Genomic DNA, 25,096 nt, shown 5'->3' with positions numbered 1-25,096 from the left:
GAAAGTTCAATATATGAAAGTCAAGGACTATCTTTTATTTCTACCCAGCTGCAAAAAACAAAACAAAGCTGTAATGTTAATCTGTGTGAAATTTGATTAAAATAAGTGCTCCATAGTCAGAGAATCATTTCGAAATCTGTGTGTGCAACACAGCTTCTCTTCGTACCTTCTCTGACAGGAAATATATCATCTTTAATTTCGTCTGTGCTAAACAGGGTAAAATAAGGCAAATGTGGCATACCTCAAAGAAACCATCATGCCAGCATTTTGCAGTCATCTCAATGTCGTTTTAGAGTTTTAGGCTTACTTAGTTCTTTTGATAACGGGAGCATTGAGATTGTAGACTTTTTTAAAATAAATTTTGTTTCTAAGGTAACTATTCTTGATCCTTAAGCCTCAGTTTACTCATCTGTAAAATGGGAGTCAGGGTATGTGAGGGTTAAATTTGATAATATGTATAAAATATACGTAGTCAATGCTCAAAAATATTAGCTGTTATGATTATCATTAAGTCATATTTAATGAAGCATAAGGAGGCTCTTAAGTTATGAAAACTAGTGTGAAATTTCACTTACTTTACTGTTGACTACCACATTTTGGACCAGCAGAAAATGGAGTGAAGAGGACTTCAGAAAAATAGTAAATAAGATATTAAACTCCTTTATTTTCAGTTTTATGTTTTTTGGTGAGGATTCATCAGCTGTTTCTCAGGAACATGTCCATTTAAGTATATATTTAATTAATTTGTGTATCAACCCCTTCACTTCCCTCCCCAGTGGAACAGAATCCATAATGTGGATAAGTTTAAAACGCCATTCAGGTTTGAATAAATGAAATTATTTTGTGTGCGTCAGATTTATCTTAAAAGATTCTCCTAGGCTAATATTAAGCTCATGTTCTTTGAGCATTCACCAACCCTATGTTGGGGGAAAAAGCCCAGAAGTGAGTTTGGTAGGAAAGAAAACCATTTTTGAATTAAAATTTGCCATGGAAAATAAATTTTCAAATGCCTGAGAGTTGGATATAGTTAAATTTTGTTTGTCAGTAATAATCATGATCAGCCAAAGGGGCAAAAGTGTTTGGGAACTATAAAACCCTGTGCTTTTTTCTTTAGGAATCTCCTCTACACCCCCGCCCACATGCTTTACAGAGACACCCACCCCTCCAGTCTTCGCTCCAGAGTTCCTGAATTCTTCCTTATTTCCCTCTGAAGAAACTTCCCTACATTCTTTCTTGACCTTATCATCAATCCAAAGATGCTGCTTCTGTTAACCTCTTTCTTCACCAGGGTTCCTTTAGCCTGATACCTTTCTTACAAAGTGGAACCCTAGTATAAATATATGAAACGGGCCTCTTGGTGTCTGCATTTTTTTTTTTAAGTAGGCCATGTTTCATCCCTGTTTATATTTAAACATTGCTATATTTTGGGTGGGGGCTAGGTCTTCATATTTAAAAATATGAAAATCAAAAAAAAAATTAAATGTGATCATAATTAGTAAGTATCTCAAATAACTTACTTTTCCTTTCTTCCTTCTTGAAGGACGCATAACTAAGAGAGGCTCTGGGGGTAACAATTCCATGCCAGTCAGATGACTTCCTATTTATTATTTTTCATTTGATTTATTAACATTCTACTTCAAGAGAGTTATGACAGAAAGTAGTGTTTATTTTAATATGACTTAATCATCTCCGTTTCTTTCAAAATGGAGAGCTAATGATTAAAAAGTAAAGTACGGCATGGATATCTTTTAACCTGGAATTTTAGACCATTACAAATCTTGTCACCCTGAAGAACCATACTAGGATCCCTAACCATGTCTTTTGGTTCCACACTAGTTCCTTAGAACTGGGTCCTCCATAGTCTGTGGCTCAGCCACTCAGGTCTGCAGTGCAGAGAGGAGGCCTTTGCAGGTGGTGATGTCATCCATGCGCAGTGCTTCCTGTCCTGCCTCTTTGAGAAGCCTTGTGAAGATTGGATTAGATAATGTGTCTTAGAGTGCTCTAGATACCGTGATTCACACCTTACAGATCTAAGAAGGCACTATTAAGGTGTTTTCTAGACATGGGCTGTGGTTTTGTGGCATGACAATTTATCCATTTTCCACACTCATAACCCAGTAACTGGAGCTTTCGTCAGAGTCCGCATATGTCTCAGTTTGAGTTAGAGCATACTCCTCCACCATCTGTTCCGCAGGCAGAGGATACACACTAAGAACCACTTCTAAGGGGGCCAGCTTCAAAAGGATGTGGTTTAACTCACAGTGGCATAGGAGGCCTCCTAAGGCTCAGCGCAGGGATAAGGCTCTTTTACCATAAAGTTTTAGTAGCCGGTACTGACAAACACATGTATAGAGAAGGCTGTTTATCTGACTGACTTCCAGGTCACTAAGAGGGGATAATCAAAAAAATTCCACATTGACAGCAATGGCAGGAACTGCTTAGGACCCAAAGGCCACAGGCAGAAGCCCCACTACTTTGGGTCCTGTGGCTAAAGCTAAAAAATCAACTAAGGTATGCTGCTTTTAAAAACCCATTTACTGAAGTAGAATTTACATACAGTAAGATGCACCCATTTTAAGTTTACAAATTAATGAATTTTGACAAGTACATGCCCGAGCAATCACCACTACTGGCATTCTGTTTCACTAGCAGTTTAGGATGATTCAAGATTCTTTATTGAGAATGAATAGAGATCTTGGCATGTAAGGACTGATGATTCATTTTACCAGGAAATTACACAGGGTGGTTATTTTGTGGGATCATATTCTTAACTAAGCACATATCTACTTAGAAGTCTTCTAGAAGTGAGGGCTATAACTCAGTTAAGGACTGTGCATTTCCAAGTGTACTTTTGTTCTCATAACCCAGGCCTAGAGTGCACCCCTGAAAGACTTGAGTTCTGTTAAAACAAAAATCATATTAAGCCAATAATAGAAATTGATTGAATATACAATTTGCAAATTGGTATATATCTTAGACTGGGTTCTCTAGAGAAGCAAAACCAGTGAAGTGTGTATATATATATATATATATAAATATAGAGAGAGAGATTTATCTCAAGGAAATGGCTCATGTGGTTTTGGAAGCTGGCAAGTCCCAAATTCATAGGTCAGGCGTCAGGCTGGAGGCTTCTCTTGAACCCACAATCGGCAGATCAGATAGCAGGCTACTGGCTCAAATCTCAAGAACTAGAGGTCAGATGGTGAAGAGCAGGATGTAGGATCCAGGACAAGAGAGAGCTTTGCCAGAGCATCCATCTGTGTATTGGACGCAGGCCACACCCTCAAGGAAACTCCCCTTATTATCAGTTAAGGATGTGACTTAAGTAAGGGTGTGTCATGGATTGAATTGTGTCCCCCCCAAATATCTGCCAATTTAGCTGGGCCATGATTCTCAGTATCATGTGATTGTTCACCATTTTATGTGATTGTTCCAGCGTTTTATGTGATTTTCCTATGTTGTCAATCCTATCACTATGATGTGATAAGATGGATTAGAGGCAATTATATTGATGAGGTCTACAAGATTAGGTAGTATCTCAAGCCAGTCTATTTTGGAGATATATGAGAGATGCGAGCAGAGATACATGGGGACTTCATACCACCAAGAAAGTAGCACTGGTAGCAGAGCACATTCTTTGGACCTGGGGTCCCTGCGCCTGAGAAGCTCCTCGACCAGGGGAAGATTGATGACAAGGAATCTTCCTCCAGAGCCGACAGAGAGAGAAAGCTCTCCTCTGGAGCTGACACCGGAATTTGGGCTTGTAACCTGCTAGACTGTGAGAGAATAAATTTCTCTTTGTTAAAGCCACCCACTTGTGGTATTTCTGTTATAGCAGCACTAGATGACTAAGACAGGGTGTGACTTGAGTAGGGCTGTGACTTGAGTCACACCCTCTAGTAAAGGTGGGATTTAAGATGCACCCCACACTAATCCTGCCTAATAGAGGTTTAAGATTTACAACACACAAAATGGAGGATAATTATATAATACCACATAATGGAGGATAACTATGTTAGATCACAAAATGGAGGATAATTACATACTACTAGGAATCATGGGCTAGCCAAGTTACGTGTAACATTAGCCATCACAGAGGAACATTTTGACTAGGGAGACAAAAATGTCCTGAAGATGAGAAGAACTTTCAAAATTCTTATGCCACATCACACTGGCATTGTCATGGAAATGGGGGCCAGAACAGTATTTATATAACAGCAGTTTATTAAAACACAACCTCCAGTCTGACCTTGGAGTTTCTGTTCCTTGAAATTGGCTGCACATAGGTAATTGTAATTCTTCAAAAGAGCCAAATGCCTAAGGGAAACCTGTTTTATTAGACCATTGTTTGACTTGAAGGTGACTTTTAGGAGACCAATTTATTCAAAGCTCAAGGCTCAAAAGAACGTCTAATGGGCAATGGCCTATGTGGGTCACCCCAACTCCATGGACCCCAGGAATCTGGATTCCAGGAGAATTAAAACCATTTTCTCAGTTCTAATCCTGGGTCTGCTTGTTGCACAAGTGAAATGAGCTTGTTCAAGGCCTTTCACCCTTTGGGCCTCGGTTTCTTCATCATTAAAACGAGAGGCCTCTGTTTGCTGATCTCTACCTCTGACACCCTTAATTTCTCATGATATAGAAATAATGCTGAATTATTTGATTTGAATGTGAATGTCATAAATATAAATGGAAAAAATTTTCTACCAGCGTTGCTTCTCTGAGGATGGATTGTACTCATTGCTGAACAGGACAGAATCCAGGTGCCTTTGTAGCATTATTCCTGCTGTTGCTGTCAGTGTGGACTATATCTTGAGTTTACCCTCTTAGTGACCTTGAAGTTAGTTAGGTAAACAGCCTTCTAGATACATGTGGTTGTCTTGCATTGAGTTTTTTAAATAATGGTTACTTTTTATTGGTTCACATTAGAGAAAAGAAAATCTTATCTCTACTGTTCAGGCCTGTTACCACTCCTAAAAGGCAAAGACAAAGAAATGCTTTGTTAACTCTTGGCAGGCATTTCTTACTGTGAGTGCCAAAATTTGGTTAACAGATACAGTATCTGTATTACAGATACTTCTGGACCATTTTAAATAAAATGAAATGAATCACAGCATTTAATATAATAGGCTGCACCCAATTTACAGATCATTTCCATGTAGTTGTAAATACATAATTTGGAACTGGGAAGATATTTTTGCTTAGAAAGGGCATTTTGAACAGCAGTTAGATAATCGGAATAGAAAGGCTAGTTTAAACCATAATAGAACCATGGAATATAGCTCATTTTTAACTAGATTATTTCTTTATAACTACACTTATGAACTTAGAATATTTGCCTTACATATTTTGACCTCCTCATTTTATACCAGGCGCTAAGCTGGTCACTGGGAAAACAGGGATTAATAAAATACAATCTCTTCCCTCAACGAGTGCTTGGTGGGGAAGATACACATGAAAACGTTTAAAAATGAAACTATAAAGTACATTCAAGGATCAACTATGCATACTGTACAAAGAGCACAGAAGAACAGCTAACCAGTTGGGATGGGGCTTTCCTGGAGGACTCTCACTGAGCTGAATCCAAAGAGATGAGTAGGCGTTAGAAGGGGAAAAGGGGGGTGGGTGGGGGAGGGGGAGCTGTCCAGGCAGTGGAGGCAGCGTGAATAAAGGCAGGGGATAAGGAACAACACAAACTTCAGTATTACTGGGGCAAAGCAAGAAGTGGTGAAGGAAGAGGCAGAAGAGAGAGACAGGGACCGTTATAGTGGATCTTAGTTGTCTTGTAAGCTTGGGTCTTACCCTGTGGTCATTTGGAGCTGAGCTAGTCACGTTTTTGTTTAAGATAGTACAGGGATATGGAGAACTGGTTTTAGAAGTGTAAGAATGGTGTGGCAGTGGCATCTGACCTCCTCTAACTTTCAGAGAGAGGAGAATTACCAATTCTAAGACCAGCTGTCCCTCCCACAGCACTCTCTACTTCTCTGCTGGGTTCAGTAATTCGTTGCAATGGCCACACAGACTTACAGACCACACTCACAGTTACAGGGTTTATTAGGGAAGTGAGAGGTTACAATTCAAGTTCAGCAATGCTCAGGGTTACAGTTCTTTGATCAGGACAGCTTCTTCTCAGCTGTGCTTGTAAGCATGCTTCTTTCTGGCCCCTTGGCCTCTGCCCTGCCCAGAAGAGTGTTACAAAGCTCTTTTGGTTCTGTCCATAAGTACCTGAGGCACCCCACTCTGCTGGTAAGCATTGGCTGGAAGGCACTCAACTCTAGTTCCACCAAGTGCCCGGAGGCACTGTACTCTGCCAGCAAGGCTCCTGCTGAAGGCACTCAGCCTTCTTGCTCCACTGGCCAGGAAACCCACTGAGCCATTTCATGCCTGTCTCCTGCCTCTGTTGCCGCTTCTCACCGTCTTCAGTGTTGCAGCTCTCTCTCTTGGTCTTTTTGTTCTAGGAGCTTCTCAGTGCAGGGATCTTGGGTCTAAAGGATGCACTCCACTTCTGGTTCTTTTGTCTTGGTGGTGTTGAGATTCTCCCTTCCAGCTTCTGGGATGGCTCATTTCAAGCCTAGCAGGATGGCAGAACTGACCAATCCTCTTGTTAGGGTTCCATATGCCTTATTTGCATGGTCCCATCCGACAAGTGTGCCGTACACCTTATTTGCGTTATTAGCCAGCTATACAATCCCCTTGGTGGGCCACAGGCACCTCATTTGCATGGTCCTCACCCAAGTCATTTGGTGGGAGTTAAAAAGACTATGGGTAGAAGGACCGTATTAAGTAACTCACTGCCCCACAAAGAAGCAGGGATACCAGCCCTATCAGGCTGTTGTAGTCTGCTGGTTGAGAAATGATAAGGGCAGAGCTAGGGCAGAAGTGATCAAGATAGAGAAAAGATAAATATTTAGGAAATAAGATAATCAGATCCGAAGATTGATTTGATTTTAGGGATAAGGGAGAGGATGAAGTTCAGACTTCTACCTTTGGTGACTGAGAAGGGAATACCAGAAAAAGAAGCAGTTTGGTCAGGGAAAAGTAAAGTTCCGTTTTGTACATATTGAGTTTGAGGTGATATGGAGATAGCCAGCAGGCAGTTGACGTATCTCTAAGATATATAGAAGTTTAGCATAGATTTGGGAGTCATTTGCACATGGGTGATAGTTGAAACCTTGCAATAAAGCTAAAATCAAGATTTTTTTAAACCTGTATTTATAAGGGAGCTTGACATATTTGGGAGTAAGCGCTTATTCTAGTTTCTTGTTATTTCTTTTAGAATTGGGAACTTGCCTATCAAAGGAGTCCACTCATGCTTTACCCTACAGTCAGCAGGACCATGAGTGCTATCCATCGGCATTTTTTATTTATTGATTTATTTGTTCATTCTTCCAACAAATATTTATTAAACACTTACTAGGTGCCTGGCTTTCAGCAGATAAATAAAGTGGTGACAGAAATATACTCCTTGCCTTCTAGGAGGTTGCAATCTTTGTGATCAGAATCTGTATCTTCATGACATGCTGTGATTCTATTTTTAAATCTACTAACTGATCAATGAGGTTGTTTTAAGTGGTAAGCAGCTGTGATAGACTAATGCTATTAGCAAATATTTGCTAAAAAAAAAAAAAAGCAAAGGTCTTACTCCTAGATAGTTCTTTGCCCTATTTATTACAACACAAAATCTTATTTGTTCAGGGTGAACAATGGAGAACAGTGTAAAGAAAGGGACATGAACCGAGGGTTTTCCCCTGGGAATGTACTTCTGTATCAGATGTGAGGAGGGTTATGCCATCACTGTATTTGAATACAAGAATAGTTGTAGCCAGTAGTACTAGGTCAGAACTGTTCATTGTTTCAGAAACTAGTCCAATTGATACTCTGATTGTTTCTGTTCCTGTTATTCAGGATTGTAGACAACTGTGTTTATGTTTTTTCTGTCTTCTCTACTGGTGCTGCTAGGAGTCATATTGTAGGTTTCATATTTGTGTTCAAATTTATGTCCTGGGGAGGGGTTGGGGGTGCAAAGCAAATGAAGTAGAATCATTTCGTATCTTTAAGCTTTTCTATTTGTGATGAACTAATTAGCTGAAATACGTTTAACCCTGTGAAAAACTGGTCGTATAAAAGGAAAAAGCAAATCTGGAGTATTTGTAAAGCATATGAATGTAAATTCAAGAATTAACTAAATTGTACTAAAATGCAGATGTTTCAAGAATAGCCTCTTAGGAATCATATTATTTATCACATTATTTCCCTGACTTTGGCCTTTAAAATACGATTTAACTAAAATGAATCCTGCAGCATTGATTTGTCTATCCGATTTTATTGCTGATAACTTAAATGCGAGGCATCCAATGCCTGCCATTTGTACTGTTTCTATGGTAACCAAAGTGTGGAAACGCAGCAGTATCACTTTCTTTCACAGCTGGCATTTTGTGTTCACAGTAAGAAGAGGAGTTTTAGTAAAGCATAGCCTGTGTTAATTGGGATGTAACTAGGTCAGAACAATTTTGGTATCCTTTCTTCATCCTTTTAGGCTTGCGTGTAGTGTGTGAGTGCAGGTACTTGCAAATCAGCTAGCTTCCTTTTTTTTTAAGCATACACTTTCACTTAAATTCATCATCATTAAAGTTAGTCTTTTGAAAACTAGGCATACAATCTATAAACACAAGTCAGAGTGGAATCTTGAGGATTGGATGGAGTTGCTTTGAGACATGCCCTATTCCCCTATACCTCTTTGAGTGTTTCCGTTAAGAAAGATGAATTAATCTGAAAATGCGTTGAAAAGTTAAAAGCATTTTAATGGCGATTATATCATCTTTTAGTTGTTGTCATGGTTATTTTGACACATCAAACATCTAGTCACCTTAGCATTTATTTACTTGTTCTTAAGGGGGCAGGGGATGGTAGTCGTTCAGCGGTAAATTCTCACCTTCCATGTGAGAGACCCGGGTTCAATTCCTGGCCAATGTGCCTCACGTACAGCCACCTCTGTCTGTCAGTAGAGGCTTGGCTGTTGCTGTGATCCCAAACAGGTTTCAGTGGAGCTTTCAGACTAAGACAGACTAGGAAAAAAGGCCCGGTGGTCTACTTCCAAAAACCAGCCAGTGAAAAACCTATTGATCACAGTAGTCCTGTCTGCAACTGATCTTGGGGATGGCGCAGGACCGGACATTGGGGTTCATTTGTCGTGCATGGGGTTGCCATGAGTTGGGGGCCAACTTGAGGGCAGCTAACAACAACAACACAGGGGACAGGTGAATCCCAATTAAAGGATGCACATTTAAAAATGTGACTCCCTCTGCAATTCTAGGTCCTACCTTTGCTACAGGAGCCCTTCTTTGTGGATATTGCCCAAGCTCTGAGTTCCTTTCTCAGACTGTATAGAAGACCTCATGGGCCACTGCTCCCCTAAACCATGTCACTACCTCTGCTCTCATCTCAGACTTTACCTGGAGACCCCACTCTTAGAGCTTCCATAGGCTTCAAGTATGTTGTATCAAAGGTGTTCTTTTCTAACTAACTTCAATAATAGCCAGATCCTTTCTTCTCTTTCTCTGAATCCTCATTGTACTATGGTGCTCATATTCACTGTTTCAACACAGTGTGCCTGCAAGAACTTCTAAGAAGAGTTAACAGTGATCTGAAACCAACTTCCTCTATTTCTTCCATTCACCTGCTCATAATCTGTTTTCATTTTGCTCTCCTACCTCATACTTTGTGTTTTTATCTTACAATGTTTATTTTGAAAGAGTTTAAGCTCAGAATTTAGGAATTACAAATAATGTAACAAATAGTAGGTAAAATGGTTTATTTGATAATTTTACAATTTTAAGGATTGTTATATCCCAGTGTTATGGATTAAATTGTGTCCCCCCAAAAATATGTGTTGTAAATCCTTGACTCTAGGGCAGTGGGTTTGGTTTTGGGGTATACCTGTGGTTATAATCCCATTTGGGGATGAGTTTTCTTTATTATGTTAAGAGGCTTTATCAGTGTAGGGTATTTATTAAGCCAGTCACTTCTGAAATATAAAAAGAGCAGATGAAGACAGAGGAGCAAGCAGAGATGGGGAAGCTAGATGCCATGCTACATAAAGATGGCCAAGGAATAAGGACCTTCCTCAAGAGCTGACAGAGAGAGAAAGGCTTCCCCTAGAGCTGGTGCCCTGAATTTGGACTGCTAGCCTCCTAAACTGTGAGAAAACAAATTGCTGCTTCTTAAAGCCACCCACTTGCGGTATTTCTGTGATGGCAACACTAGATAACGAAGACACTCGGATCCCCTTGTCACAACAGCCTTCAAAAGTGTACTCTACCTTGCCTTTACCTTCTCGCCACTAATTCGGGCCTCGTGTACTATGGCTGGCTTTTGTGAATACACAGAAATAAATTTTTTCTAAGTCACCAATGACTTTCTAATTGTCCAGTTCAGTTCCTTCTTCTCAGTTTTCATTCTGGTGCACCTGATGACCATTCTTCCTTTTTAAACTCTTGGCTTCTAGTACTCTGCACTCTCTAGGTTTTCTTACCTTTGATATTCCTTCACAGATTCAGCCCTTGGCTCCTTTCTCTCCAATCTCCCTTTATTTCTCCCAGCATTATATTTTTAAAATATTATTTCTCTGAGTATAGACAATACGAAATATACAAAATCAACATTACAGAAACATATAAGGTAGTAGAAAATGACAATCTGCTCAAATCCTGTCAGAGATTGGGCAGAATACCAACATCTATATCTATTATAAAATTATGTAAAGATTATATTAAGACAGACAGTATACCAAAATGATACAAATGCTGTTGTTGTGTGCTGTCGAGGAAGTCGATTTTTGACTCATAGTGACCCCTTGTGTTACAGAATAGAACTGCCCGCATAGGGTTTTGTAGGCTATAATCTTTACTGAAGCAGATTGCCAGGTCTTTCTCCCATGGAGCTGCTGGGTGGGTTTGAACCACCAGCCCTAACAGCTGAATTGTTAACTTTTGCACCACCAGGGCTCCTTGATGCTAATGCTAGTCATGTAAAATCTAAAGTCTTTCCAAGTTCTTACAAGATTCTGTATAATGGACAGCCCCTTCCCCAACCTTCACTTTACCTCTCTGACTGCTTTTCCTACCACTCTCCTCCTCTCACATTGACTCCACCCACATTGCCCTCTTTGCTCTTTCTCCAGTTTGCCAGCCCCCTAGCTAGCCAAGGGTTTTTCTAACTGCTCCAAACACCATGACCTTGCCCTTCTGCAAACCTTGTGGCAGCCCTCACCACCTCTCACAGCACAGACTCAAGAACCTGTCCAATTCTGGTGCTAAAATGACTTGTGCCAAAAGCAGAACCATTTGAAACAGAAAGGAAGCCTTCCCTTGGGTTTCCTTCTCTAGAATCAGCACACTGTTATCACTCTGTACTTCCTGACGCCCACTGTACTCCCTCACATTGTCTCCAGTTCCCCAGACACACTCTGCCTCAGTTCTTTCCACTTCCTTTTCCCGGGAGTACTTTTCCCTTATAGATATCCACCTGGTTTATCACTGTACTTCCTTCAGGTCTTATCTCAAATGGTACTTATCTCAAAAGAGGCTTTCTCTGAAGAACTTAAAAAACCTTTGCGGTCAAGTGGATTCCAATTCCTAGCGGCCCTATAAGACTAAGTAGAACTGCCTCATAGGGTTTCCAAGGAGCAACTGGTGGATTTGAACTGCTGACCTTTTGGTTAGCTGCCAAATGCTTAAGAACGTAAATTAATGCTTACGTAATTCCTAAAATAACACCCTCCCACACCACTCTTAACAGTGCCAATCCCCATTCCTTGTTTTATTTTTTGTCTTTATTATCTTTTTAATGTATATACAGAAGAATATTTGGAACATTTATGCATGTTACAAAGTATAGTAATTCAGGGCACACCCAAGAACCCATCACTTGACCCAATACTGGAACATTGCCAATAGCTTCTATTTATGTTTTTTCCCCATCCCATCCTCCTGTCTCTTCCCAAGAGGTAACAAACACCCTGAATTTTTAATCTATTATTCTTTTCTTTTTTTAAAACATAGGTTTATCACATTTTTATATATGCCTTGGTTTTAAGCTTTATGAAAATGATATTCTGCTATGTATAGTCTCCTAAAACCTGTCCTCCTCCCCTCCCCACTGAACATAATGCTTCCAAGATTCGGACATGTTTTTGTGTTTATTCGTAGTTAAGAGATTTTCACTGCTGTTTTAAAATTCATTGTGTGATTCTAGTGCAGTTAATTTCTCTATTTTTACATTAGCTAGAAATTTGAGATTGTTTCCAGGTTTTTTTTTTTTTTATTATTACAAATATGCTGCTATGATCATTCTCTGGTACATTATATCTAAGAGTTGAATTACTAAGTTGAAGGGTAGGCAATTGTTCAATATCACAACGTGATGCAAAATTCTTTTCCAGATAAATTGTACCAATTTATTCCCCCACCAGCAATATCTTGGAGTTCCCACTGATCTGTTTCATGTTCAAAAATTCTTAATTTTTTACCAATCTAACCAAACACGTTGCTGTCTAGTCAGTTCCAACTCATAGCAACCCTGTAGCCAGTCTAACCAGACCAATCTAGTAGGTGTAAAATGATATCTCACTATGATCTTAATTTGTATTCCTCTCATTATTAATAAGGTTGAGCATCGTTATAAATGCCTATCAGTTAAACATGTTTCTTCTTTTGTTAAATGTTCATATATTTTGCCCATTTTTCTATTAGTTTTTTTTTTTTAATGTATATTGATTTATAAACCCATAAAGCAAACGTTGCCGTTAAGTCAATTCCAACTCATAGCGACCCTGTAGGACAGAGTAGAACTGCCCCACAGAGTTTCCAAGGAGCGCTGGTGGATTCAACTGCTGACCTTTTGGTTAGCAGCCCAGTTCTTAACCACTATGCCACCCGGGCGCCATATGATTTATAGGAATTCTTTATTCTGGCTATTAAATCTTTGTTCCTTATATATGTTACAAATATGCTACCAGTTTGTGCTTTGTCTTTTAATTTTCTTTTCTCTTCTGATGATTGGAAGTTATTTTAACATAACTGAAATTATCATTTTTTTTTGTTTTGTTTTTTCTTTTTATGGTTAGTGCTTTTTATGTCTTAAATTCTTCCCTGCCTAAGGGTTGGAAAGATAGTCTCCTGTGTTTTCTTCTAAAAGCTTTAAAGTTTGGCTTTTTCACGTTTGAATCTTTAGTCCACTTGAGATTTATGTGTATATGGTATGAAGTGGGGATTAATTTTGTTTATTTATTTTTTCTATTTGGATAATCTATTATACCAGCTCCTCTTTTCCTCACTGATCTGGAAGTTCTCCTCGGCCAGTATCATGGTTCCATCTGGGTTCTGTACTCTATCCCATTGATTGGTTGTCTATTTCTGTGCCAGTACCACACTGACGTACTTACTATAGCTTTAAAATGAGTTTCGATGTCTTGTTTTGAGCCAGATTTCCTCTCCCTCCCCCAACATACTCTTCTTCATGACTGTCTTGGCTGTTCTTAGTTCTTTGTTCTTCCACATACATTTTAGAATCAGCTTTTCAATTTCCAAGAAAAAAAAAAAAATTTTAGAATCAGCTTTTCAATTTCCAAGAAAAAAAAAACCTATTGGAGTTTTGATTGAAATTGCATTGAATTTACAGGTTAAGTATTGGGAAAATTGGTGTCTTTACTATATTGAACCTTCATATCTATAAATATGGAATCTTAATTTATTTAGGAGTCCTTAATATCACTCAAAATACTGTTTCATAGTCTTCTGCATACAAATCTTCCACATCCTTTGTAATATTTATTCCTAAGTACCTTATAGTTTTTGTTGCTATAGTAGCAGTGCTGTCTTTTTTAAAAATTGTATTTCCTAGCCTTTCTTTTTGCTGGTGTATAGAAATATAGTTGACTTTTCCATAGTGTTCATTTAGCCAGACAGCTTGCTAAACTTTCTTACTGTTGCTAATAATTTTCTATTCTCTGAAAAAATTTGAATAAGATTGAAATAATTTGTTCATTGAAAATTTGGAGAATCTGCCTCTAAAATCATCTGGGATCTAGTGTTTTATTGGTAGGAAGATTTTTAACTACAGTTTTAATTTATTTAGTAGTTCTTGATTTCTTCAAGTTTTCTATTTTGAGCCAATTTGTAGGTTACATTTTTCTTGGACTTTGTCCATTTTGTATATATTTTCACATCTGTAGGCATAAAGTTCTTCATAGGATTCTTTTATCTTTCTAACCTCCACTGGATCTATAGTTATGTTTCTTTTTGTCATCTGTAATGGAGTTTGTTTGCACCTCTCTCGTCTTGTTTCATTTGCCCCAGAGGCTTTACAAAAAAAACAAAACCAAAGAGATCCTTTCTAAAAAGGAGGTACCTGCCCTTGTCTCTTATTATCTGTTTACTTCTACTTTCTGACATTACTATAGTTGATTCAGCTTTCTGTTTGCAGTTTGTCTGATATGTCTTTTTCTATTCTTTTACTTCCAGCTTTTATGGGTCTGTATGCTTAGGTGGGTCTCTTGTACATAGCGTAGGAAATATCTGTTTTTTTTAAGCTGTAAAATGTATTGTTTTTGCCTTAGGCCTAAGTTGGGAGGTCTTTCCTCCAGAGAGATTTTGCTTTTTGTGTTTACTGGTAGCATATAGGTTTACTCATCTAAGTTTCCTTTAGCCCCTTGAAGGTCTTGACTAACTGTGAAGGAGTAGCAGGCTCAGCTTCCTCCCCTTACTGGTGGCCAGAGGCTCAGTGTCCCTGCTGAAGTACATTATCGGCATCTGCCTTCAAGCCCATCCTGCCTTCCCTGGCTGCTCAAAGCTCTAGCCCAGCCCCTTAACTCTTAGCCACAAGATACTTAAGTGGGGCGAGGGTGAGCAGTTGTTACAGATATTTTCAACCTCTTATGTGGTCAGGATGCTTCAAGGAGTGTTTCTTATACAGCATATATTTGTTCTGTATCACAGGGTCCCTCAGAGCACCTAGTCAGCTGTAATGCCAGATGTGGAATTCTCTTATTTCCTCCTTGTTTTATTCTTATCCACAGTACTTACCAGTATCAGAAGTACTGTATACTTGCTTATTTATTGTCTTTCTTTTGCCACCAGAATGTAAGTTCCATGAGGGCTAGGATTTTTCCTGGTTCACTGGCATATCTCCAGCATCTAAACCACTACCTGATACTTAGTATGTGCTCAGTAAACATTTGTTGTATGAATGACTATAGAAAGTGGAGGGGGCATTGCAAAATAGCAATGCCAACTTGAACTTTTACCTTGAAATGCTCTTATACCTTTCTCTGTGACCATTGTCGTAAGTTATGGCCCTTTTACATTTCCTTGGACTATTGTAGTCTACTTCCAACTGGCGTCTCTATCTCTGCTTTGTGGTCCATCCATCCTTTCCAGTCTATCCCTCACATTGCTACCAGAGTTTCTTCCTAAATATAGATCTGATTACATCATTGTCCTGTCTTGGCTTTGCCTATGGAATAAATCCCAGTCCCCTTTATATGGCATTTTATTCTCAGCATCATTCTCCAGTCTTATTTCTATACAGAGCATTCTATGCTCTGGTCACATCAAAATACTTATAGGCTCTCCCAGTATGCCACATGTGTAGTTTCATATTTATCATGCCATTACTTATATGGTTGCCTGGAAAGTTTTTCTTCTGTTCACGCTTATCAAAATCTTAGTCATGCTTCAAGGTCATCCAAAGTCATTGCCTTCCTAAAGACTATGCTGATGTTCATGGAAAAGAATCACTCATTCCTGGCATTTTATTGTGCTATTTTGGGACTCTCTTAATTTGCCTTATATTCTAACAAGCTGTCTGTCTTTCCTTACTAGATTTCAAGCCCCTGGAAGTCAAGACCTTTATGTTTTATTTCTCTTTGTTTCCTGAAAGTCTCCAGTACAATGTCTTATACATAATGGATCTTTGATAAATAGTTGTCCAACTTGAATTTTGAAGGTTCAGTTTTGTCTGACTGCTATTTTTCTCTAACTGCTCTAGTGCACTAATCCCATCTTCAGTTATCACACCCTAATGACAATAACTTTCACATTTCTATGGGACGGTTCCTATTTCCACTCTACTAGCTATTATGACTTGGATATGTCACATTACTCAAACTCAGTATGTCGTCTCCCTCTCTGTGTTGTCCCCCATCTGAAAACAGTGCTTCTTATAACTTTCTTATCACCATAAAAAACCGAAAACCAAACCCGTTGCCGTCGAGTTGATTCCAGCTCAGAGCGACCCTACAGGATAGAGTAGAACTGCCCCATAGGGTTTCCAAGAAGAGGCTGGTGGATCCCAGCTGCTGACCTTTTTGTTGGCAGGTGAGCTCTTAAGCACCACGCCACCAGGGCTCCAATCACCATAAAACGCACCATCATTCTGCCAGTCACGTAAACTCAAAACCTTGTTGAAATCTTTATCTCCCTTTTTCTTAATCTTTAATTTCAGCCATCCACAAAATCCTATTAATTGGTCCTTTAAATTGTTTCTCAGCTCCATACCTCCCTCTGCATTTCAACTGGCAAGACATTGGACAAAGCCCTTATCACCTCACACCCAGTTGTTACCCTCACCCCCACCCCTGGTGGTGCAGCGGCTAAGCACTCAGCTGCTAACTGAAAAGGTCAGCGGTTTGAACCCACTCAGTGGCTCTGAGGGAGAAAGAACTAGCAGGAGAAAGACTGGCAACCTGTTCCTGTAACGATTACAGCCTAGGAAACTCTACGGGGCAGTTCTGTTCTGTTCTGTCCTATAGGATCACTGTGAGTCGGAATCGACTCAATGGCATACAACAACAATATAAAGGACAGATAGTTCATCTGGCATGAAAGACCATCCAGAGTCTAGGTTTATTCAACCACCCCAACATGAGCCCTCTCATTTCTGTAAAGTCAGACTTACTACTGTCTCCTAAGCATACTATGGAAACCCTGGTCATGTGGTGGTTAAGTGCTATGGCTGCTAACCAAAGGGTCAGCAGTTCAAATCCACCAGGTGCTCCTTGGAAACTCTATGGGGCAGTTCTTCTCTGTTCTGTAGGGTCACTATGAGTTGGAATTGACTCGACAGCAATGGGGGTTAAGCATAGCATGAGGAGCCCTGGTGACTCAGTTGTTAAGAGCTTGGCTGCTAACCAGATGGTCAGCAGCTCAAATCCACCAGCTGCTCCTTGAAAACCCTATGGGGCAGGCACCTCTGCTCTGTCCTATAGGGTCTCTATGAGTCGGAATCGACTCAATGGCAACAGGTTTTTTTTTTTTTTTTAAAGCATACCGTGTTCATAGCCTTTTCCACTCCTGCGGTGTTCTTCTCTGCCATGCTAGTTCCTCTTACTTATTTTTTAGGATCTCACTGATGGACAACCCCCAACCTTCCACCCCATGAACATTTTCCTTAAAAATGGAATCCCTGGTTAAATCACTTTTTTTAAAGTGCTTATTGTTTTCGTTGAAATTTTAAAAAATCAACAAATTGTAAGGTACCTTAAAGTAATCTAGTTTAACCTCTTCAACCTAGACTAGAATTCTATCTAGAACAACTCATAAACAGCACTAGCTTCTAATATTACACAAAGCCTCTGATTTTCTTTCTGCTTATATAGTAAGCATCTGGAGGTTAGGAACTTTGTTTACTTTTGTTTTTCCTCATAGTGCTTGGATGGTTCTTTGTCCTGAGAAGAAACTAAAAATAGATTCATCGGTTAAATATATGAATGTAGTAAGTTAAAAACACACAGATTTTCTCTCCAGAGAGTTTACATGGGAGACTTAACTTGCCCAAAAGAAAAATAAATTAATGAAGCCTGTTCCCACAGCTCCTCTGCACCAGGCATTTGCAAACCGGTGATTTACGAGATGGTGGACACGTTTGTAGCCTACTCTTGTTCTTTATATCGTTCTCGTTTAGCCTTGGTTTTATTTCCCTACTTGCTGAAATTATGTTTGGAATTTCTCACTTTTGCATGCACTATAGCTTAAAAGATGGATGAATTTTAATGGAGTCTGGTGAATGTTGACCATGTTTTCCTACAGTAGTTTAAAAATTTTTAGCAAGGAATATTCCATTTGATTCACTTAAACGAAGGCAGTTATGTTGGGGTTTGAAATTTTATATAAAATTTTCAACCACATAAGCTCTTCGTTGTGGGCAGTTAGCAGTTTATAATTTGTGGGAGTTTTTTATTAGTAGGGTTTTTTTTTTTTTTTTTTCATTTTTTTTCCTGTGAGATGAATAAAAATAATAGCTTTAATTGCTTTGTATTTATTTGTATGATGTAATTTTGAAAATAAGGTGTATTTCTATAGCAAGGATGTTTATATATAGTGTTAACTTCAAGTATGTCAAATGCTTTAACTGTGTAGAGGGTGCTTAAATATTTGGTTATAGTTTTGACAAAAATACAGAAATGGTATTTTCATATTGTAAGAACTTTTTTTTCCCCCTTTTAGAGCATGTCAAAAGGATAAACATAGTAATTTGAGTGCTCTATTTTTATTTCTAGAAACCAGCAAATATCCTAGTAATGGGAGAAGGTCCTGAGAGGGGGAGAGTCAAAATAGGTAGGTAATTGTGCCTCAAATAATTTATTAAGAAACCGAAGTGACTGCAAAAACGGTTTTCCCTTTTAATACTCTTATTTAAGAAGTTAGTTTTAAAATTACTTCCTCACAATATTTTTAGAAAGGATGTTGGGATATGTAGATAGTTTATAATCTCCAGAGTTATTCCCAAGATAAGATTCTGTGATTCTGAACTGCGGCATCACTGGGATTTGATAAGCAAGAGCATGAAAACATTCATTCCCATATAATATCCCAAGCATGTATTTATGCTACTACCATTGCCCTACACAGTCACCCTAAACACAATCCCCTAAATCTTAAGTTTGTCTCAGCTTTACTACATGTTCTCTCCCTGAATACATCCCTCTTGTCCTGACCTAATACACGTGTACCTTCACAGGTGCCCCTCCTCCCTGCACCCTACGTCCACATATCCTATGCCAGGCACCCACATATATTTTCCAATGAATATATATGTTCACAGCCTTCCTTATGTACCTGTCTTAGTTTAAGGCACTGGCAAGAGTCTTATCTGCATATTAATATTTCCTTTGCAACCTTGAATGTTCTAAAAGAAATCAGTATCATTTATACCTGTGACAGCTTTGGGGAGAAACTGAGCTAAGAAGTTCTATATTCTAATTTCTCTTAATAGGAATTATATTTATTGAATGTTCAATGCTTTTCAAAAGAATTTTAAAATAAATTGTGTTTCATCAGCCTGCTTTCTTTGCTATTAGAATATCATGCTGATGGTGATACTTAACCTACTACTAATTCATGCTATCCTACATCAACCAAGCGTACCTTGCTACTTGGTCTTCTACTTCTTCACTTAATTCCCTATTCCAGTCCCTGAAGAAGCTTTTCTAAACCTTTCCTTTTCTTTAAACCTCTGCTCTGAGTTTACTGAGATTCAGGTTCATTAAAAAATTTGTTGATGTTAATTACCACCGGATAGCTGCTTTTCATCTCTTGCCTCTTCCCTTCCCCTCTTTCTTCCCCCTCCCTGCTCAACACTCCTCACATTATATGAGAATGAATGTTTTTTGTGGGCATGCCTCTTTGTATTTCTCTCACACAGTCTTATAGGCATTTTTGAGTGCCTTCTTTTTGTCAGGCACTAGTGGAAGGGAGCTAACAGATGGTCCTCCACATGCAGCCCCATGAGCAAGACAGTGAAATAAACAGTTTACTATACAGTGTGATACATGCTTTCATATGTTACCTCATTTATTTTATACAGCCACCCTCTATGGTGGGCTATTATAGATAAGGAATGCCAGATTTAGAGAGCTTGTAGCTTGCTCAGCCTTTCAAAGCTAGGACTTGAATTCCAAGTCCAGAGTGTCTTTCCCTCCACACATTGCTGCCCAGTGATAGCAAAGCCATCTGGCGTGACCTCGCTGACCTCCGCACAGCTCTGCCTTTGCACAGTCTCAGTGAAAGAGTGACTCTGTTTTTTATCTACTAGTGCCTTTTGTAGTTTCCAGATATCTCCCTGCCCATACTTAAGCTCCCCAGCTTCCACTATGTTCATTTTCCCCTTCTCAGGTTTTGCCTCTTCACCTTTAAACATTCATAATCTTCTCAGCCTGAAAATAAATCTTTTTATATCCATCTTATCTTCTTTAGCATTTGTTCTGTTTCTTTTTTCCCCTCTTGTTCCTTTACTTCTGAAACATATGACACTCACCCATTGGTTCCACTTACCCGGATTTGTTCTATCTGACCTCTGATTCCATCTCTGTATTGAAACTGCTCTCTACGGGGCACTTGTGACCTCAGCTCTACCCAATCAAGTGGCCTGTATTTAGCTACCATTCTCCTTTACTGCCTTAAGCCATTTGTTCCTCTGACCAACCTGGCCTGTCTTCTCCCTTGGACTATATGACATCACTTAATTCTATTTTTCTACATACCATTCTTGCTGTTACCTCTGCATTCTGTTATTTACTACCTCTTACTCTTATTAACCCCTTGTTTTAAGACACCGTAGGCATTGGCTTGGTATATGGCCTCCTTCTCCCATGAATTCTTTAGGGAGTTGAAAAATTGTTATGACATCAAAATCTTGGATTCTGTTTAAATGGTTCTGAGATCTGGATCTCAGATTCTATTCTCTCACCCAAGCTGAATGGAGCCTTTATCTCTATTTGGATGCTCTGCTGCCACCCTATATTCCATTGTCCCAAAGCAAATTTATCATCATCTGACTCTCCCTTGTTTGTTTGTACCAGTCATCACATTTATCCCAGTAACTGAAACTTAGTATCTTTTCCGTACTACTATCAAATATCTCTTATTACTCCTCCACATAAGTCCTGTACTCTAGCCAGGCCAGCTAGTTGCCTTACTGTTAAGAGTTTTAGGTTTGAAATTTTATCCATGATTAGATATAAAACCAAGGTTAAAAGTAAGCAATGATTTAAAATAAAGGAGTGGTGAACAATCAATCTAGTTGATTAAATTGTTTTTAAATTTTGTTTTAATAGCACATTATTTTTTAAAAATAGTAATGCTAATGCCTACCTTTAACACTTTAATATAGTTCTCTTTTGACGTAAAAGAAAAGCATAGTCGAGTGGAAAATGCACTGTGCTTTTCCTGTATTTGAACCTTCCCCTCCCCAGTAGACCCCTCCCAGGACTTACTAAAATGTTTATTGCCTTTCTTTTTTACTGTTCAAAATGATTTATCCTTCAGTATCTAACTCATGTTCCACTTTCAATTTAGTTCACTTCTGCAAATGCTTATTAAACATTGTTCTAGATTAAACCATGTAGGAGTCATAGACCCTTCCCCTAAAGAACTTAGGATCTCATAGAAACTTTTTTTCATTTTTATAATACTTATGCCTTTTTTATTTTCATGTATTTTCCCATGTTGCCTTCTTGTAAGTTTCTTGGTGGTAGAAATTTTCTGTTGCTTCTTTTTCATCATTTAATACTGCCTAATTATCACCCATACCAGAATTTTACTATCCTTGTCTGTTAAATGGAACAGTTTCACTCATCTACATGTTAATGGAAACATGTATTACTAGCAGTGATACGTAAGTAAACATTCATATCTAGTTTTAGGAAAACAACAGTAATATTTAGGCTAGGTACTTTTGGTATGAATTAGTGATTATTTGAAAAAATATTTTGAAACTCTTTTAAAGTTATACATCAGATAGGAATTGTTCTTAATAGTATTTATTGGACTATATGAAGAAGAACATGGCATCAGGATTGGAGAAAGACAAATTAACAACCTGCATTATGCAGATGACACAACCCTTGCTTGCTGAAAGTGAAGAGGACTTGACTTGAATCACTTACTAATGAAGATCAAAGACCACAGCTTTCAGTATGGATTACACCTCAACATAAAGAAAACAAAAGTCCTCACAACTGGACCAATAAGCAACATCATGATAAACAGAAGATTGAGGTTGTCAAGGATTTTATTTTACTTGGATCCACAATCAATGCCCATGGAAGCAGCAGTCAAGAAATCAAACAACATATTGCATTGGGCAAATCTGCAAAAGACCTCTTCCAAGTGTTAGATAGCAGAGATTTCACTTTGAGGATTAAGGTGCACCTGACAAGCCATGGTATTTTCAATTGCTTCATACACATGTGAAAGCTGGACAATGAATAAGGAAGACCGAAGAATTGATGCCTTTGACTTAAGGTATTGGTGAAGATTATTAAATATACCATGGACTGCCAGAAGAATGAACAAATCTGTCTTGGAAGAAGGAGCCAGAGGGCTCCTCAGAAGGTATGATGGCGAGACTTCGTCTTAAATACTTTAGACATGGTATCAGGAGGGACCAGTCCCTGGAGAAGGACATCATGTTTGGGAAAGCAGAGAGTCAGTTAAGGAGAGGAAGACCCTTAATGAAATGAATTGGCACAGTGGCTGCAACGATGGGCTCAGGCATAGCAACAACTGTGAGGATGGTGTAGGACCAGGAAATGTTTTGTTCTGTTGTACAGAGGGTCGCTATGAGTCCAAACTGACTCAATGGCATCCCACAGCAACAACAACGTTGTTTCTGACTGGCCTTGATTTTACCTAACAGTGAATAAGTGGGCCTTAGATCAAAGTAAGCAAGTAGAGAATAAGAAAATACTGAATTTAGATTTTATTTTAAAAATGCTTTTCAATGAATGAAACAGCATTCTACTGTATTACTTTGCCATCAGCAACAGTCAGCATCTATTAAATGTATCAGGCAGCGCTTTGTAGTAAGTGCAATACTGGTGGAATGATCTTGAATATCTTGGTTTACTATAGGGAAATTTAGTTAACAAAGAATAGGCATCAGCAAATGCTTCCTTGGACAGCTTTATTTTTTAAGACCAGGGTTTTCCAAAGCATTCTCAGAAAGTCTTACAAATTATTCAAACTCTAAAGAAACAAAATCACTGTAAATTAAAATGAAATGTGTGTTATAGCATATTAGTTTAAAATTAAATGATACTCCATAGTTGAAATGGTTATGTGCTATTTGTGCACTTCATAGTACAGTATTTCGGACCCCTTATACAATCAAAATGTACTATCTATATTGTATATTTAAGATTATGGAGGCTTATCATTCTTGCGACTGTGCCTTTGTCACCTGCAGTTACCATGTGTGTAATTTTTTAAATGGCGGATCTGTGGCTAAGAGTGTGGCTTCTAAATTATAGCATGGTTTCTTTTGAATACTGGCATCTCTGCTTACTATCCTTGTGACCATGGGAAAGTCACTTAACTCCTTTAGGCCTTAAGACTTTTCATCTTAGAAATGGGCAGAGTAGAACTGCCCCATAGGGTTTCCAAGAAGCAGCTGGTGGATTTGAACTGCCAACCTTTTTGTTAACAGCCAAGCTCTTAACCACTGTGCCACCAGTGCTCCTAGTACTTAAATCAGTTAGATTTGGTGTAGGCCTTTGTTAAATGCTAAATGACAGCAAATTTATCTCTTATATGGTCTATGCATGCTATTGGAAACATGTATTACTAACAGTAATATGCTGGTAAACATTCAGTGACTGGCATTCTGGGAGAAAAATCCCCAAATTCTAGCATTTGCTCTTTTCCATGATGTAAATCTTCCTCCTTGTCATTTTCAAGCCACCAGCACGTACTACTGAATGCAGAATTGGATTTGCTCTTTTCCATGATGTAAATCTTCCTCCTTGTCATTTTTAAGCCACCAGCACATACTACTGAATGCAGAATTGGGGACAGATGTGCACAATTGGTTCTCATGGGCCAGTAGGAGCCAGCTCAGCACACGCAGAACTGAGATATAGCCAGTTTTTAGAAGTGTAGGCATACTCATAAAAAACCAAATCCACTGCTGTTGAGTCAATTTCAACTCATAGCGACCCTATAGGACAAGTCATAATTAATCATAGAAACTTTTAGACTGTTTTAGATTTCAGAGATGTTTAAGAATATTATTTGAACTGTCTCTGAAAGCCAGGAATCTGAAGTCAGACCTGGATTCTAATTCTGACTCTGTACTCACTAGCTCCATGACCTTGGGTAAATCAGAGTATCTACCTCAGAAGGGGGTACTAAAGACAAACGAAGTAATTCCTATCCAATGCCTGGTGCAGACCGCTGGCTAAAACGGGAGGAAAAGGGCTGCCTTATAAGGTTAGCAGCTGTTATTGTCAACCTTGCATGATTCTAATAGCCTGTCATACTGATTTTTATATTAATTTATTTTATTTTTTAGCTGACATGGGTTTTGCCAGATTATTCAATTCTCCTCTAAAGCCACTAGCAGATTTGGATCCTGTAGTGGTGACATTTTGGTATCGGGCTCCAGAGCTTTTGCTTGGTGCGAGGCATTATACAAAAGCCATTGGTAAGTTAGCCCAAAATGATTTATTATTTTGGTATCATACTATCATAAATACCAAATGGTATAGTAATAAAGCTACTTGGTAAAAACCACTTTATGGCTCTTTGTAAAAGTTCTATTGTCTCCTATATTCCTAGATTTTACATTCTCGTAGATTTGGACTTTTAACTCTATAGGAGGATATGGTTCTTTTAAAAGAAGAAAACTTATTCTTTCAGAGAATAGAGGTATCTGAGCCTTTTGCGTTGCTATGGAAACGAGAACATGCAAATTTTACTTTGTACTTAACTAGCTATTGATAAAAGAGCAGGAGAGAGGATTAGAATTGTCTTCTCCACAAACAGAAAAACAAGACTAGTGCAGTGTGTTGGAGAGAGCATCTTCTACTTGGGGAAAAGGTAGTCAGCCACATCCTTTCCTAAACGAGAAACAATATGGCTAATCTTTCTGTCTTGTCATTACATTTATCAGAACTGCAGTTTCTCCATTACGGTAAGAAATAGATGGAGTCTGGGTAGATTAGCAATGCTTAGCATCTTGCCATCTAACCTAGTTTAAAAAAAAAAAAACTAAGAAAACCTGTTATAAACACACTCTGTTAAGATTTAAAAGTCTGCGTCAG

General features: G+C 38.6%; 1 protein-coding gene across 17 annotated transcripts in view; it reads left to right on the top strand.

Annotated features, from left to right (window-relative positions):
- CDK19 (cyclin dependent kinase 19) overlaps window positions 1–25,096 on the top strand; it is a 192,368-nt gene that overhangs the window by 135,021 nt on the left and 32,251 nt on the right. For 15 of the 17 annotated variants that reach the window (XM_023542799.2, XM_023542804.2, XM_023542809.2 and 12 more), the window contains 2 exons: window positions 18,554–18,611; window positions 24,346–24,477. In XM_023542799.2, coding sequence (XP_023398567.2) covers window positions 18,554–18,611; window positions 24,346–24,477 — 190 coding nt within the window. The remainder of the gene's footprint in view (window positions 1–18,553; window positions 18,612–24,345; window positions 24,478–25,096) is intronic. The other 2 variants (XM_064289742.1, XM_064289782.1) reach the window with 1 other exon arrangement.

This window comes from Loxodonta africana, chromosome 1, assembly GCF_030014295.1.
Source record: "Loxodonta africana isolate mLoxAfr1 chromosome 1, mLoxAfr1.hap2, whole genome shotgun sequence".
Classification (NCBI taxonomy): Eukaryota; Metazoa; Chordata; class Mammalia; order Proboscidea; family Elephantidae; genus Loxodonta; species Loxodonta africana.
Note: the sequence above shows the minus strand (reverse complement) of the source record. Positions and strands in the feature narration are given on the sequence as shown.